Source organism: Littorina saxatilis, linkage group LG8 (genome assembly GCF_037325665.1).
Source record: "Littorina saxatilis isolate snail1 linkage group LG8, US_GU_Lsax_2.0, whole genome shotgun sequence".
Taxonomy (NCBI): Eukaryota; Metazoa; Mollusca; class Gastropoda; order Littorinimorpha; family Littorinidae; genus Littorina; species Littorina saxatilis.
The window spans coordinates 173,334-190,000 of NC_090252.1; the positions used below are offsets into that span (position 1 = coordinate 173,334).

The following is a 16,667-nucleotide window of genomic DNA, read 5'->3' on the forward strand; positions in this document are numbered from 1 at the left end:
ATATTGATTTTAAATACAAACAGGCATTGTGTAAACTTAGAATAAGTGCACATGACTTGAAGATTGAAAAAGGCCGATATGATAATACGCCAAAAGAAAACAGATTATGTCAACGTTGTGGAGTAATAGAAAATGAATTACATATGCTAGATACATGTATTGAATATAAACATTTTAGAGAACAATTAATGAAACAGGTCAATAAAAGTATACCTGTTTACACTATGCCCAGTCAACTGTTGTTGGAAGACAATCTACAATTCATGTTGGGGAAGTTCGTATACAATTGTTTTCTTAAAAAACATAATGATTTATGTTGTTGTTTATGTACATGTATGTGTCTTATAAACCTAAATGGTTTCATGACAATAAACTATATTCTTATTCTTATTCTTATTCTTATTCTTCACACTAACACACACACACACACAAACACACACACACACACACACACACACACACACACACACACACACACACACACACACACACACACACACATAAACACTAAACAAACACACACACACACACACACAACACACACACACACACACACACACACACATAAACACTCACCCACACACACACACACACACACACACACACACACACACACACACACACACAGCCACACACATACACACACACCATCGTCAGGCATAGTCTGAAATATGACCAAATTTACAATGTGGAAAATGATGTCATCTAGCGATCGTATTCATAATCTTCTGCATTTTTAGAGTTTTACTGAACCAATATTGATCTTACTCAGCACAATAAACAAACCGATCAATTTAAACTTACATTAGTCATGTTTCAAATTTGGGGAGGCGGTTCCTCGTAACTGTGTGCGTAATGTGTCTTTTTTGGAAGGGGTGTCTTGATCTGTCCCTGCAGACATCGAAATGGCTGCTGTCAGAGCAGCACCTATTCCAATTCCGCCTGGTTTTGCGAGAAACGTGACCTGAAACACACATACCATTTGTTATGAAAGGAAATACATCGTATAAAGCGCTTTCAAATCATGAAGTCAAATTAGTTTGCCTAAACATCAACATTAATCAAAAAAGTCTTAACCGTGACTGAGTCTTGGTTGACCGAAATCAGTCAAACGAGGCAATGCTGTCGGTATCATGCAAACAGGGCACCTAATCTGCATTAAATTAGACACACCCACACAACATAATATACACGTATGATTGTAGGGACCCTGCTCGGCATTGTGTCATTTTAGGGTTGAAATCGCTCGGATGCTCCAGAAAATATCTTCATGTGAAATGAGAAATTGATATCCGTTTCCAGCTGTATCGGAAAGGCACGTCACAATAATTTAAACAGAAACACATAATTACAACACGCATAATCTAGGGATTAACACCAATTCCAAAGTAGGTCTTGTGGTTGAAACTGATCGGACAGAAACCTCATTCAACTACCCAACCCTCGTTTATCTGAATCTTGGCATGTGACTATTTTCAAAATATGTAGCATAAAATCTGTCCGATTGATTTATCTCATGTTTGTCATACTTGTTTCACCATACTCTGAAAATATCCCTCGCAAAATACTAGCAACATTCTTGTTTTTCATCAATCGATGTCCGATCTCTTTTGGCAAGATTTCAATATTTTTTGTTCTTCCGATATTGTGACTTCGTTTCGCGAGAAAGATTTGAACTCATAACGTTACACACTATGGCACAGATTTAGAAAGTATTTGCCTTCAACACGGAAACGTCCACGCCATCTGGCGATCGATGTAAACAATCACTTCAATAAATTACACATTGATAGGCTTACATTTTAAACTTTGAGGTTGCCATCGTGGATTGCCCCCGATCAAACCACCATTGAAGCCCGACAGAGCGAGGCAAACGGATGATGATGATAGTGATGATGATGATGATGATGATGATGATGATGATGATGATGATGATGATGATGATGATGATGATGATGATGATGATGATGATGATGATGATGATGATGAAAACAAGTAATCACAGAGAGAGAGAAAGATGATGATGATGATGATGGAACTTTATTTTTCAAGGATAGAGGTTTAAGGCGACGCCTTTTCTTACAACCGGTCCTTACTTCTAATACAAATGTCTAATAAATGATAAACAAGTAAAGCAACATGACAAATAAACAAAGTAAACGAACGAACCAGCAAACAATCGACAAGTAAGCAAACAAGCAAATAAACATAAACAACAAAATGACAAAGTAAGCAACATACAAATCGAAAGCGAAACATGCAACATGTTAATTGAGGTTACACATGTAAAGTGATCGACGGTAAAATTCACACGATACCAACGTTTACACTAATGCTAATAATGATTATATGGTGTAAATGATGATGATGAAGATGTTGTTGATGATGATGATGATGATGATGATGATGATGATGATGATGATGATGATGATGATGATGATGATAATGAAGATGATGGTGATGATGATGATGGAAAATCGCAAGAGACCCCCCTCCACCCCACAATCCGACCACGTTGCAGCACGTTACACAGCACGGGACAAAGTCACAAGAGAGAGAGAGAGAGAGAGAGAGAGAGAGAGAGAGAGAGAGAGAGAGAGAGAGAGAGACAGAGAGAGAGAGATAGAGAGAGATAGAGAGATGGAGAGAGAGAGAGACAGAAAGAGAGAGAGAGAGAGAGAGAGAGAGAGAGAGAGAGAGAGAGAGAGAGAGAGAGAGAGAGAGAGAGAGAGAGAGAGAGAGAGAGAGAGAGAGAGAGAGAGAGAGATGATGATGATGATGATGATGGAACTTTATTTTTCAAGGATAGAGGTTTAAGGCGACGCCTTTTCTTACAACCGGTCCTTACTTCTAATACAAATGTCTAATAAATGATAAACAAGTAAAGCAACATGACAAATAAACAAAGTAAACGAACGAACCAGCAAACAATCGACAAGTAAGCAAACAAGCAAATAAACATAAACAATAAAATGACAAAGTAAGCAACATACAAATCGAAAGCGAAACATGCAACATGTTAATTGAGGTTACACATGTAAAGTGATCGACGGTAAAATTCACACGATACCAACGTTTACACTAATGCTAATAATGATTATATGGTGTAAATGATGATGATGAAGATGTTGTTGATGATGATGATGATGATGATGATGATGATGATGATGATGATGATGATGATGATGATGATGATGATGATGATGATGATGATGATGATGATGATGATCAAGTGATGATGATGATGGAAAATCGCAACATAAATTCCACATAATACATATAATAAAGAACATATTTGTGTAATTCATAAAGCTTTGCCAATTGTTGACAGCTACTTGCACGTGTTAAGACTAGTATAGCCATCTAGGTAGACATAAAATGATTATGCAGAGCTTGTTTAAAACTCTTTAGTGAGGTTAATGATCTTATTACAGACGGAATGGAGTTCCACACCATAGCGCCAGAGAAGGCTTGACTAGTTTTGAACAAATCAATCCTGGGTATTGGTGGTAGAAAATTGATAGACCCGTACCTTTCGGTGACTCTGTGAAATAGGTCCTGAATATAGATGGGCACTTCGCCATGATATACTTTATACATCATTACAGTCTTATTAAACTGTAACTGTTTAACTAGCGGCAGGTAGTTTAGATTCTTTAACTTCAAATCAGCTGATAATTGTGGACCATTTAACATGATTTTAGCTGCCCGACGATGTAGAGAGTTTAACTTTTTCATGTGAATATCAGAGACGCCATCCCAAAGAGTTGATGCGTAATTAATATGGGATAAGATGTGGGCATGATAAAATAGTTTTAGTGTTGCGATATCGACATATTGCTTTAACTTTGATAGCAGAAACAAATTCTTGGATACTTTTTGACAAATATAATGTACATGAGATTGCCATTTTAATTCTTGATCGACTATCACACCCAAAACACGATGTTCCGTTACCTGCTGAACAGGTTGTGATTCCAGAGAAAGATTTAACTTAAGAGGTCGTGACTGGTGTTTTTGTCTTGTTGTAACAATCATGCTTGTTGTCTTTTCTGGGTGCACTATCATAAAATTCTGGTTACACCAACTGTTGACTTCATTCAGACTAGACTGTAAGGAAATTTCAAGCGTCGAATCATCTGCAAAAAATTCCGTTTTAACTTTGGAATTAGATATATGAAGGGGGAGGTCATTAATGAATACACAAAACAAGATAGGCCCTAAAACTGACCCCTGGGGGACTCCACTCTTTAAACATCCTTTGGGAGATGTTTTACCGTTTATAGAAACATACTGTGTTCTGTTGACAAGATATGATTTAAAGAATGAACACGTTGCGGGATTGTTCACGTACAATGCGAGTTTATGTAAAAGTAATGTGTGATCTACAAGATCAAAAGCTTTCTTAAAATCAAGAAATACAGCCCCTGATATGTCCGAACGATTAATTGCCGATAGCCAGTTATCACATAGTGATGAAAGAGCTGTACTACAGGAATGTTTCGGACGAAACCCAGATTGAAAGTTGTGAAATAATTTGCACCTTTCCAAGTAGTTCAGAAGATTCTTCTGGATGTGCTTCTCTAAAGGCTTTGATAAAATAGGAAGCAAGGAATTGGCCTGAAGTTATTAGGGTCAGACACATCTTTATTTTTAGGAAGTGGAACGACCTTTGCCGTTTTAAATGCATCAGAAAAAATATTTTCTTCAATGCAAAGATTTTACACATACTTGTACGTTAGGGATTCCACTATGTACGGTAGGGCTAATTTAAGCAACGACGGGGGGATTTTGTCAGGCCCCATGGATTTATTATTCTGAAGGTTTTCTATAAATTTTCCAACTTCATGTACAGCAATAGTTGGGATAGAGAATTAATCTTGTTATTTCAATTTATGAATACAAAATTCTTTTAATCTACACAACAGGGTTTAACCCTCGATCGACTTCTTCATTTACATTTTTAGATTGTTTCAATCGATCAGCCAAACACAGAAAGTGCTCATTGAATTTGTCAGGAGAAATGAAGCTATCTAATCTGCTATTTATTCTCTGGGATTTACCTAACACTTCATTTATGGCTTGCCAAAACGTGGCAACATTTTTTTGTCTTCAACCAATTTATGAAAATGATTACTTTTTGCCTGGCGTACTAACTCGGTAACTCTATTGCGTTGTGCTTTAAATTCTGATTTCCTTTGATTTTCCTTCAAAAAATCACGTAGTGCCATAGCTTCTACAATCTCAGGAGTAAGCCATGGTGGTAATGTAGGGGATTTTACTCGGTGTTGCCTCAGAGGGGCATGTTTGTCAACAATCGGGTAGAGTATACGTGAGAAACAATTAAGAGAGAGAGAGAGAGAGAGAGAGAGAGAGAGAGAGAGAGAGAGAGAGAGAGAGAGAGAGAGAGAGAGAGAGAGAGAGAGAGAGAGAGAGAGAGAGAGAGAGAGAGAGAGAGAGAGAGAGAGAGAGAGAGAGAGAGATAGAGAGAATACTTGCTTTGTACTCTTGACCGACGAGTTCTTGGGTCTTAGCTTCGAGGAGTGTTCTGAAGCGAGGATGGGATCGGTACAGAGACCCGTCAACCGCTATCGTTACCTCCTTCTGTTCCACGTCCGCTATCGTTACCTCCTTCTGTTCCACGTCCGCTATCGTTACCTCCTTCTGTTCCACGTCCGCTATCGTTACCTCCTTCTGTTCCACGTCCGCTATCGTTACCTCCTTCTGTTCCACGTCCGCTATCGTTACCTCCTTCTGTTCCACGTCCACTATCGTTACCTCCTTCTGTTCCACGTCCACTATCGTTACCTCCTTCTGTTCCACGTCCGCTGTCGTTACCTCCTTCTGTTCCACGTCCACTATCGTTACCTTCTTCTGTTCCACGTCCGCTATCGTTACCTCCTTCTGTTCCACGTCCGCTATCGTTACCTCCTTCTGTTCCACGTCCGCTACCGTTACCTCCTTCTGTTCCACGTCCGCTATCGTTACCTCCTTCTGTTCCACGTGTTTCACAAGTGTTGCTATCGCTGAAACCATTCCAACATATCGTAAATGCACGTACGATGTTGACACACACACACTCACACACACACACACACACACACACACACATACACACACACACACATACATACACATACATACACACAGACACACAGACATCCACACAAACACACACACACACACACACACACACACACACACACACACATACACTGTCTATCTATGTCTCTGTCTCTCTCTCTCTCTCTCTCCTTTAAAGTATGCTCTTTCTCTCTACCTTATTCATCGGTGAGACCTGAAATACATGTATGTAATTCGAACTCCTCACACATCTGATCTCTGTCTCTCTCTGTCTCTCTGTCTCTGTCTCTGTCTCTGTCTCTGTCTCTCTCTCTCTCTCTCTCTCTCTCTCTCTCTCTCTCTCTCTCTCTCTCTCCCTCTCTCTCTTTGTCTCACTCTCTCTCTCTCTGTTTCACTCTCTCTCTCTCGCTGTCTCTGTCTCTCTCTCTCTCTCTCTCTCTCTCTCTCTCTCTCTCTCTCTCTCCTTCAAAGTATGCTCTTTCTCTCTACCTTATTCATCGGTGAGACCTGAAATACATGTATGTAATTCGAACTCCTCACACATCTGATCTTAATTAGAGAATGTCTCAACTAAATGTCCACATCCTTTTAAATTTGTCATGAGAACATCGATGACCACAGTGTATTGTCGTTTGGATAAAAAAAATACGCCAACGAATTCCATTTTGTTTGTTTGTGACGACACATTGTTTCCCACAATGTCATAATTTCTGGATTTTGTATGCATATCTAGCTGGGTAACAAAACAAACAAAAGTACTGATCAAATGTAAACAACAACAGAACGACAAGAAAAACATAATATTAGGCAGTCATGCGTACTTATTGAGTGCCAAAACAAACGGTAAACGGTGTATATTCTTAAACGATTACCTGCAGCAGCTAAGTAAGCTGACCGTTGGAAGACGATGCGACACACGTACTGTACAATGTTGCAGTCTTCCGCGTCGTAGTGGTCCACTTCTAACTTTTGCAGCACGTCTTTTGTGACAGAGTGATCTTCGCTTGTGTCACTGCAATGACAATCTGTTTTGCTACGGAACTGCGTTGATATGTTTTACAACACATATTTACTTGAGTAAAGTTAATTCAAAAAGAAAAGTACACAATGTTTTAAGTCTAGCTGCACACACAGAAATGCATGTGTATAGTAAATTGAACAGAAAGAGAGCAAGCAAATTCTCAAATCTTTTTCCTTGTTGCTGCTGTCATCGTCTGCGTTCTTGTCGCCGCTATATATTGATTTATTATTGAAGCGAGTTGGGGAAACGTGCTTTTTTCCATGACTCCGTTTTTTCAGAACAAAATAATGTATGTGGTCAAACATTCTTGGAATGTTATGACGTCTTCTTCTTTTGAAACATGCTGTCATTGTATTACGTCACACCATTCTCTTGGTGGCACAATCTAATCATCGTGAGTTTTTAATCTTTTCTTACCTCAAAACTTTGTTTATAATCAAACACGTGTTTGTGAGATGGAGAGTCAGCTTCATGGGAATCGATTTTTGACTTTTTTGGTGTACATCACACAAAATTTGAGGAGATTGTTTTTAAATATATATATATATGTCACAGTGGAAATGGGAATCCCGTGAGATTCCGAATCGCACTAGTGGAGATTGGAATTCCAGTTTGCACTAGGGCAAACTAGAATTCTCATCTCCACTGGATATTTGTCAGTGAAGATTGGAATTCCAGTTTGCCCTAGTGCAAACGGGAATCCAGTTTCAGTGGAGATGGGAATTCCAGTTTTCACTAGGGGAAATAGGAATTGGGGGAAATAATGTGTTCAAAGGTTTATCATTGTTGTTAAAACCGTTTCATCTTGAGTCATCCATGACTTTAAGGCTTACTCATTGCAGGTATTGAAATGCAGAAATAAAAAACGCTCGCGCTGGACCCGAGTACTCTTCAGACTGGCTCGCTCCCCCAGTATGAAAGTTTTTGTCTTGTGCACGTTTAAGACCAAGTGATTGATCTGTGTGAATTACAGGCATTCCCTTTGCTATATAAATACATATTGCATGCGAGCCGAGGATGTGCGTGGTGACTGGCCTTTCTCTTTTATTTGATCACAGTGAAAAAATATACTGCCGACCCTCTTCATAACTTAACAATATAAATGTTTGGAATGCCTGTGGTGTGAATGTTGGTTTCTGAAATTAAACTTGAGAAAGACAGAATTGAGTTTTTGGGGACGAAATAACAGGCACAAAACAGGACTGAAAAACAAATTTGCCCTTTTACACATACCCTACACACGCATGCGCGCAAAAGATAGATTCAATGCGTTTGGTGTATTTTCTGGTTGAATGCATTCAACAAAGTATCAACCAACGTTTCTGAATCTTTCAATGAAAAAAGAAAAACTTATTTTGAACCAAACAGCAAATACCAACGAAAGCTAAACACACACGCGCACTAACACAGATTGAATGCAAAGCGCTTGATTCCAAAGTGCTCGTGCATGTCAAGGTCACAGCCTCTCTTTACGTTCCAAGAGGTAAGAAGCCGGCTGGCTTCCCTTTCACCCCTGTGCGGCACAGGCGTTTGACTTTAGATCGTAATGGCTTGAAACATCGATCCCATTTGATCAAAACTCAAATGCCTACGGTGCTAACTTCGCTCGTTCATAAAATTAGGTCGCGCAGCACGCGAACTGGCACACGCAGCGTATGTGTGCTCAGGCCGGCCCAGTGTGACTCTCGGGGTTAGCTGTGTAGTGTAATAATAGACCAAATCCCCACCCGCTGGCTGGCTGTTCTATCAGACTGCCTGGCTGGCTGTTGCTCCGTGTGAGTTCCTACCACCGCCAAGTCGTTTTTGTGGTTTATTTCGCATTTAGGTCCCAGGTAACATTATGAAGTTTTAAAACGATCAATCGGACCTATTATCAAGTTAGTGTATCAACTTTTGAACGAACTGCGCCCAGTAGTTTCCCAGCAATAAGCTGTTAAGTCGAGACACACACACACACATGTGGAGAAAAGCGACTACATGAATATTTTTTTTGTCTTTTCTCCATATGCAATTTTCTTCTTAAAGTTCATAGAGTGAAGAAGAAGAGAAAGCGTAGAGAGCAGAATATATTATCTAAGTTAGTATTGAAACTGTTTGGAATTAAGATTTACACTCTAAAATCATATTTGTTCTTTTGTTTAGTAAATGTTCGGAGATAGGTATGATACAGTACTTTTTTATTGTTTAATTGGTTTTGACACATGGCGCCGATTTGACTGACGGGATATGAACCCTAGGTCACTAACTCGCTTCCGCTTTGTTTTTGCACGTGCCGCCAGCGAAACCGAGCATTGTTTCGACATCCAACTCTCACCTCCCCCCCCCCCCCCCCCCCAACCCTCCTTTCCTGTTTGATCTGATTCTTTACTTCTATGTTGAATAATACTTGGTACACACAGACGAACACACACACACACATACACACACACACACTCTCTCTCTCTCTCTCTCTCTCTCTCTCTCTCTCTCTCTCTCTCTCTCTCTCTCTCTCTCTCTCTTCTTTTATGTAGCTTTTATATCATTCTTTCTTTTACCCATGTATTCAATATAAACATGTATTCTGTATTCATTTGTTTGGTAGAATAGAGATTTTATGTTTATCATCTACATATGAGAAGCCTGTTGAATATACCCTGTGTTTGATTGTGGTTAACTTGTAACTGCATACGTTCTTGGTGTGACATGACTATTTTGCGAGATAATAGTCAGAGGTTTTGTACTTTGTTCACAGTGTTGATAACCTATGAGTGTTTGGTATCAAATTAAGCGTCGTAGAATCTCCATTTTATTGATGTATGTCTTCATAGCGTTTTTGATGTAGTTTTCTTTGTACAGGAGTTTTTGTGTATTTTTGAGGGATTTTAACTGTAGCTTCTATGGAGGCTGACAGCAGCCTCGAGACTCTACCCCCCCCCCCTCCCTCCCCATTTTGTTCTATGACGTTGACACGATTGCGCCGACTAAACTGGCGGGGTTGTGAACCCTAAGTCACGCTCCTGTTACTTGACACGAATTTGCTTTTGCACGTGGACTGACGGGGACAGTCACAAAAGGTATATAAGCTGTTAGTTTTCAAGGTTCGGGGGGAGTCTTGGCAACCAACCTGGCTTAAGTGTCTAAATGGTATACCGGACTCACCACCACCACTTAGAGTTACAGCATTGCTTCTGTGCCTGTGGAAAAGGTTGTGGGAGGCAACCTTAGTACCGAACGGTTGTGGGAGGTTCCCAACCTAGTACAAAGTATTTGTTGTTATCTCTAAACTGTCCTCCGGAGTTTTGGCAACCAACCTGGCTTAAGTGTCTAAATGGTATACCGGACTCCGCCCTGTGGACTGAACTGACAGGGTTAAAAACAAACGTTCCGCAGTCCCAGGTTACCACACGGCGAGTAAAGTGGCGTCGCTTTACTCTTTTACTTTATTTTTACTCAGGCCCCGAACCTCTGCCCAAATTTTCGGCCATTTTAGGACATAGGATATTGCTTTCAGTAGCGTATTTTGCTAAGGGTACCTACGGGTCATGCCCAAATTTTCAGCCATTTTTGGACTTAGAATATTTTTGTAAGGAGTAGGAAAATTACAGGAATAGAGTGAACCAATGTACAGATATATTTTCTGAAAAGAACCAACGCCTTGTATTGAGTTGTTTTTATGATTTGTTTTGATTCAATACAATTATGAACTTCGCCAGGCTCTTCTTGAGTTTATATTCTGTGTGTCTGTTTGTCCTGTCGTGTGATTGCCATCCTGACAAATGACCTTCAAACACGTATAACATCTAAGACACAGACACAGACAGTTAGAGTTAATGTGAAGCTAAGACCGCTCGGCTTTACACACACATACACACACACACACACAATTACAGTCTGTTGAGCCCAAGTACTAGCGTACTCGGGGATACAAATCGATATTATTGAATTGATATAATCGAACAACACAGAGTAATTGCGCACAATAAGGTTTTGTTATCAATATCAATCAATCAATCAATCAATGACGCTTATATCGCGCATATTCCGTGGGTACAGTTCTAGGCGCTCTGCAGTGATGCCGTGTGAGATGAAATTTTATACGGCCAGTAGATTGCAGCCATTTCGGCGCATATTTACCTTTCACGGCCTATTATTCCAAGTCACACGGGTATAGGTAGACAATTATTAACTGTGCCTAAGCAATTTTGCCAGGAAAGACCCTTTTGTCAATCGTGGGATCTTTAACGTGCACACCCAATGTAGAGTACACGGGGGGAGGGTTCGGACACCGAAGAGAGTCTGCACACAAAGTTGACTCTGAAATAAATTTCCGCCGAACCTGGGATCGAACTCACGCTGACAGCGGCCAACTGAATACAAATCCAGCGCGCTACCAACTGAGCTATATCCCCGCCCCAATATCATTAAATCATATCACAAAGTTAAAAGTTTATAAAAGATGAAGCATAAGATAAAGAGAGAGAGAGAGAGAGAGAGAGAGAGAGAGAGAGAGAGAGAGAGAGAGAGAGAGAGAGAGAGGGGAGAGAGGGAGGGAGTGAGGGAGGGAGGGAAAGGGATGTACAAAGTCTTCAACGTTGCTGGAATCATTGTAAGCTGGTTCGATGGTGTTGAACTTGTGGACATGCGCTCTGTAGAGTTTGTGGAACTTAACAGTGTTGAGCCAAGCAATTTAAAAGAAATAACTCTGACACAAGCATCACGGCCTTCTACAGGATGGAGCACCAAGTCTGTCGCTTGCTCTTCGAGAACAGTCTGCAAATGCAAGGGCAACTGTCTAACGAAACGGTGCAATTGCCGAAAAGCAAACATAGACTGCTGTACAAAATGTCACCCAGAAAGCACATTTTGCAAAAACTGTTGATGGATTTCCAGTGAAATGAAAAAAAGCAAAAAAGGCATGTTTGTGTGTGTGCGTGAGTGCATGCATGTGTGGGAGTGTGTGTGAAGGCATGTAGCATAGATAGGCCTACCTTTCATGCTTCATCTTTTATAAACTTTTAACTTTGTGATATGATTTAATGATATTGATAATAAAACCTTATTGTGCGCAATTACTCTGTGTTGTTCGATTATATCAATTCAATAATATTTATTTTTATTTCTGCATTTCAATACCTGAAATGAGTAAACCTTAACGTCATGAGTGACTCAAGATGAAATGGTTTTAACAACAATTATAAACCTTTGAACACATTCACATTATTTCCCCTAATTCCCCCCAATTCCTATTTCCCCTAGTGAAAACTGGAATTCCCACCTCCACTGAAATTGGATTCCCGTTTGCACTAGGGCAAACTGGAATTCCAATCTTCATTGGCAAATATCCAGTGGAGATGAGAATTCTAGTTTTCCCTAGTGCAAACTGGAATTCCAATCTCCACTAGTGCGATTCGGAATCTCACTGGATTCTCATTTCCACTGTGACATATATATATATAACATCAGAAATTGTGATAGAAACAATTGAAAGTCAACAGAGACTTTCTTCCGAGATTTGTTAAAATCTCTTAGCAGAGAAAGAGAGAGAAATAAGTATCCCTTCATATATGACATTATATATATAATGAATGTATTATAACTCATTCACATCAGTCAGAATACATATTTATTAGGATTAACCCTATGGTGTAATTTTGTTTATGGTCTAAAATGAAAACAGTTATTACCTTTGGATGAGTGCGACATGCTCGGTAGAAAAGCCGCCCTTCTCATTGAAAGAAGTGAACTTGCTGTAAACTGGGCTAAAAAGCATGCCTTGCTGGATCAGTTTCAGAAGCACAAGTCTCACAATCTCTCCCAGGTACAACCTGCTGATCATCTTCTCCAAACTAAAACAGCACGACAAAAAGAACACACAACACAGATGAATACACGCGCGAGCCCCATTACAAACAATTAAACTAATGTTGCAATAAAAGTATTCGGATTCAACAAAGGGTTCTTGGATTTCATAACAGCATTCCTAAAGAATATCTTCTTTTTAATGATCAACTCTACTTGCTTGACTTTGCCAACACTTATTTCACCTACAAAAAGTGGCCCTCTGGTCGATTCCAAATTAATTTCATTCCAAAGTTATATCATATATCATAGCAAATAATTCAACTGCACAAGAGATCTGCCTTTACTTTGCTTTTAGACGTAATAAAGAGTTCCAGGAATGTCTCTTTCTCGACGCATTGTTTGTGCTTAGTTTGAGTGAAGATATGCTTGGTTAAGTGGTATGTTAATGTTGTCCATGATCTCATTTAATTTCTGTAAAATAGACCAACATTCTTTTTACAAATGATGCAGTGACTTGTTCAAATATGAATGTGGCTGTCAACAAGTCAAATTGTTCAACTTTGCTTTAGGAACAAAAACAAAGAAAAAACAAGTCGCGTAAGGCGAAAATACAACATTTAGTCAAGTAGCTGTCGAACTCACAGAATGAAACTGAACGCAATGCAACGCAGCAATACTCGTAGCATCGTCAGTCCACCGCTCAGGGCAAAGGCAGTGAAATTGACAAGAAGAGCGGGGTAGTAGTTGCGCTGAGAAGGATAGCACGCTTTTCTGTACCTCTCTTCGTTTTAACTTTCTGAGCGTGTTTTTAATCCAAACATTTCATATCGATATGTTTTTGGAATCAGGAACCGACAAGGAATAAGAAGAACGTGTTTTTAAATTGATTTCGAAAATTTAATTTTGATCATAATTTTTATATTTTTAATTTTCAGAGCTTGTTTTTAATCCAAATATAACATATTTATATGTTTTTGGAATCAGAAAATGATGGAAAATAAGATGAACGTAAATTTGGATCGTTTTATAATTTTTTTTTTATTTTTACAATTTTCAGATTTTTAATGACCAAAGTCATTAATTAATTTTTAAGCCACCAAGCTGAAATGCAATACCGAAGTCCGCGCTTCGTCGGAGATTACTTGACCAAAATTTCAACAAATTTGGTTGAAAAATGAGAGCGTGACAGTGCCGCCTCAACTTTCACGAAAAGCCGGATATGACGTCATCAAAGACATTTATCAAAAAAATGAAAAAAAAAGTCTGAGGATATCATACCCAGGAACTCTCATGTCAAATTTCATAAAGATCGGTCTAGTAGTTTAGTCTGAATCGCTCTACACACACACACAGACAGACAGACAGACAGACAGACACACACACAGACACACATACACCACGACCCTCGTCTCGATTCCCCCCTCTACGTTAAAACATTTAGTCAAAACTTGACTAAATGTAACAAAAACAAAAAACGCAAGAAACATTTCTTACATTTGTTTCTCTGGGTTCACAGTATTTTTGTCAAGGGTTTTGTCAAATTCAGTTTTCAATTCTTCAAGACTGCCGTCTTCTCCTAAAGCTCCACACTCCGTGCTGATTATCACCTGCAAGGAGACCGAAATGTTATGCATATTTTTGTTGTTTGTTTTGCAGAAAAACGACACTGAAATTGTGGGTATACATTTGAATAAGACGTCCAAAACAGATTTTAAAGGCCAACTCTGCCTTGAAGAAGTGTTACCGAACGATGACATCTTCTGACTTAAACAGCACTAACCTGATGAAACTCTCTCGCAATAACATTTAATAACAGTAAATCTCACTTACAGATCACGTGAATAGCTATTGTATCCTTTGCGGATTATGACTTCATTCAGTTATTCTGCAGAAAAACAGAAATGCTGGAGAGAAACAATTCTTTTCTGCAGCATTTCTGCATAATGGCATCATTTGCCTGAGCATCTTTTGTTTTCTGCAGCAAAACATTTTTTTCTGCAGCATAGTGTTTACATGTTTTTCTGCAACATTTTTGCGATTTAACTTTTTCTTCGGAATAATCTGTGACATATTTTCTGGAGAAAAAACAACGATCTTGTAAAGTAGCGTTTGCACCCGTCTCCCCCCGGGATATAATCGCTTGCTCCACAGAGGGCCAATCACTTACTCCCATTCATTCATTTGGAATGACTTCTGTGTAATGCTACCGGTGCAACTGACACAACACAAAGTGAACATTTCAATACAGACGGTTATTTCTCCTCTGACAGTCCATGTGTGGGTATGTGTGTGAGCGTGAGTGTGTGTGAGTGTGTGTGTGTGTGTGTGTGTGTGTGTTTGTGTGTGTGTGTGTGTGTGTGTGTGTGTTTCAATGTGTTTGTCACTGTGTGTGTGCATGTGTGTGTGTCAGAATAATTATATGTGCGCGATGGTGTGTGTGTGTGTGTGTGTGTGTGTGTGTGTGTGTGTGTGTGTGTGTGTGTGTGTGTGTGTGTGTGTGTGAAGGGTATGCGAGTGCACACTATGAATTTTTGATATTCCCAAAACCGACCAGCTAGGTCAGTACGACAATCAACTGGTGAGTTTAACACAGCCATAAATAAACAGCACGGTCCTGCGGCATGCAGGGTACATACACACTGACTCGTGTCGCCTCACTGAATGAAGCGGTCAGCGAACAACAAGAATGTCGGGTCGGTCAAGCAGAGCTGCTTTTGGCGCATCTCAGTGCTGCCCTTATTTACGTAACTACACATCAGACACCTTCATTACCTTTACCTGATGTGTGTATGTTTCTTCTCGTGTTAGTTTATCGTCATAGCGCTCAGTTTTTGTACCAGTAATTTTGGACGAGTCCATCTCTCAACAGAGGGGGATTTCACGTCTTCGGCGGATGATGACATTCAAAAATGCTGCAAAAAACCCGGGTTTTTTCTGGAACATTTCTGTTTTTGCATGCATAATAACTGAATAAAGTCATAATCCGATAAGGATACTATTTAGCACGTGTAAACCACACACCGGTTAGCGTGGTTTATTCAACCCCTGAGCCATCGGGGCCCCATGTGACCAACTTAATTCATACATTTCCTGTTGAGTCTGTTGAGTCGTCGGCTGGTTCTTCTTCTACTTCTTCTTCGTTCATGGGCTTAGACTCCCACGTTCACTCATGTTTTTATCACGAGTGGATTTTTACGTGTATGACCGTTTTTACCCCGCCATTCAGGCAGCATACGCCGACTTTTGGGGAGGCATGCTGGGTATTTTCGTGATTCTATAACCCACCGAACTCTGACATGGATTACAGGATCTTTTCAGTGCGCACTTGGTCTTGTGCTTGCGTGTACACACGAAAGGGGTTAAGTCACTAGCAGGTTCGCAAATAAGTTGACCTGGGAGATCGGAAAAATCTCCACTCTTAACCCACCAGGCGGCAGCGACCGGGATTCGAACTCACGACCTCCCGATTAGGAGGCCGACGTCTTACCACCACGCCAATGCGCCCGTCGTCGGCTGGTTCAAAACGACTCTAGATCTGCAATAGCAAGTTATGATATATCTCTGAATCTAAAAGAAAACAAATGATTGATAGTGACACAGTTGACTTCAAAGAAAGGTAGCAATTTGCAAGACTATCGTCTGCTTTGGCAATGTTAAGATGCAACTAATGTGACGTGAAAGTAGCCCTGTCGCGGTAGTACGGTTTGTATGCGCACATTACTAAATCTATCAGGGACAGCAACAGACACAATCAATTGTTTGAAATATCCGTCCACTAGCA

General features: G+C 39.9%; 1 protein-coding gene and 1 long non-coding RNA gene across 2 annotated transcripts in view; one reads left to right on the forward strand and one right to left on the reverse strand.

Moving 5' to 3' along the window:
• Positions 1 to 551: 551 nt before the first annotated feature.
• On the reverse strand, positions 552 to 6,036 carry LOC138974440 (involucrin-like). The gene is made up of 2 exons (XM_070347155.1): positions 5,500 to 6,036; positions 552 to 964 (listed from the first exon to the last, which is right to left on the reverse strand). Exons 1-2 carry the CDS (start codon positions 6,034 to 6,036, stop codon positions 806 to 808), a joined length of 696 nt encoding a protein of 231 aa, XP_070203256.1. The 3' UTR covers positions 552 to 805.
• A 3,470-nt stretch (positions 6,037 to 9,506) lies between these two features.
• Positions 9,507 to 16,667, forward strand: part of LOC138972485 (uncharacterized) — a 74,952-nt gene continuing 67,791 nt past the window's right edge. Inside the window, exon 1 of the long non-coding RNA XR_011457640.1 lies at positions 9,507 to 10,228. This is a non-coding gene — a long non-coding RNA (uncharacterized lncRNA). The remainder of the gene's footprint in view (positions 10,229 to 16,667) is intronic.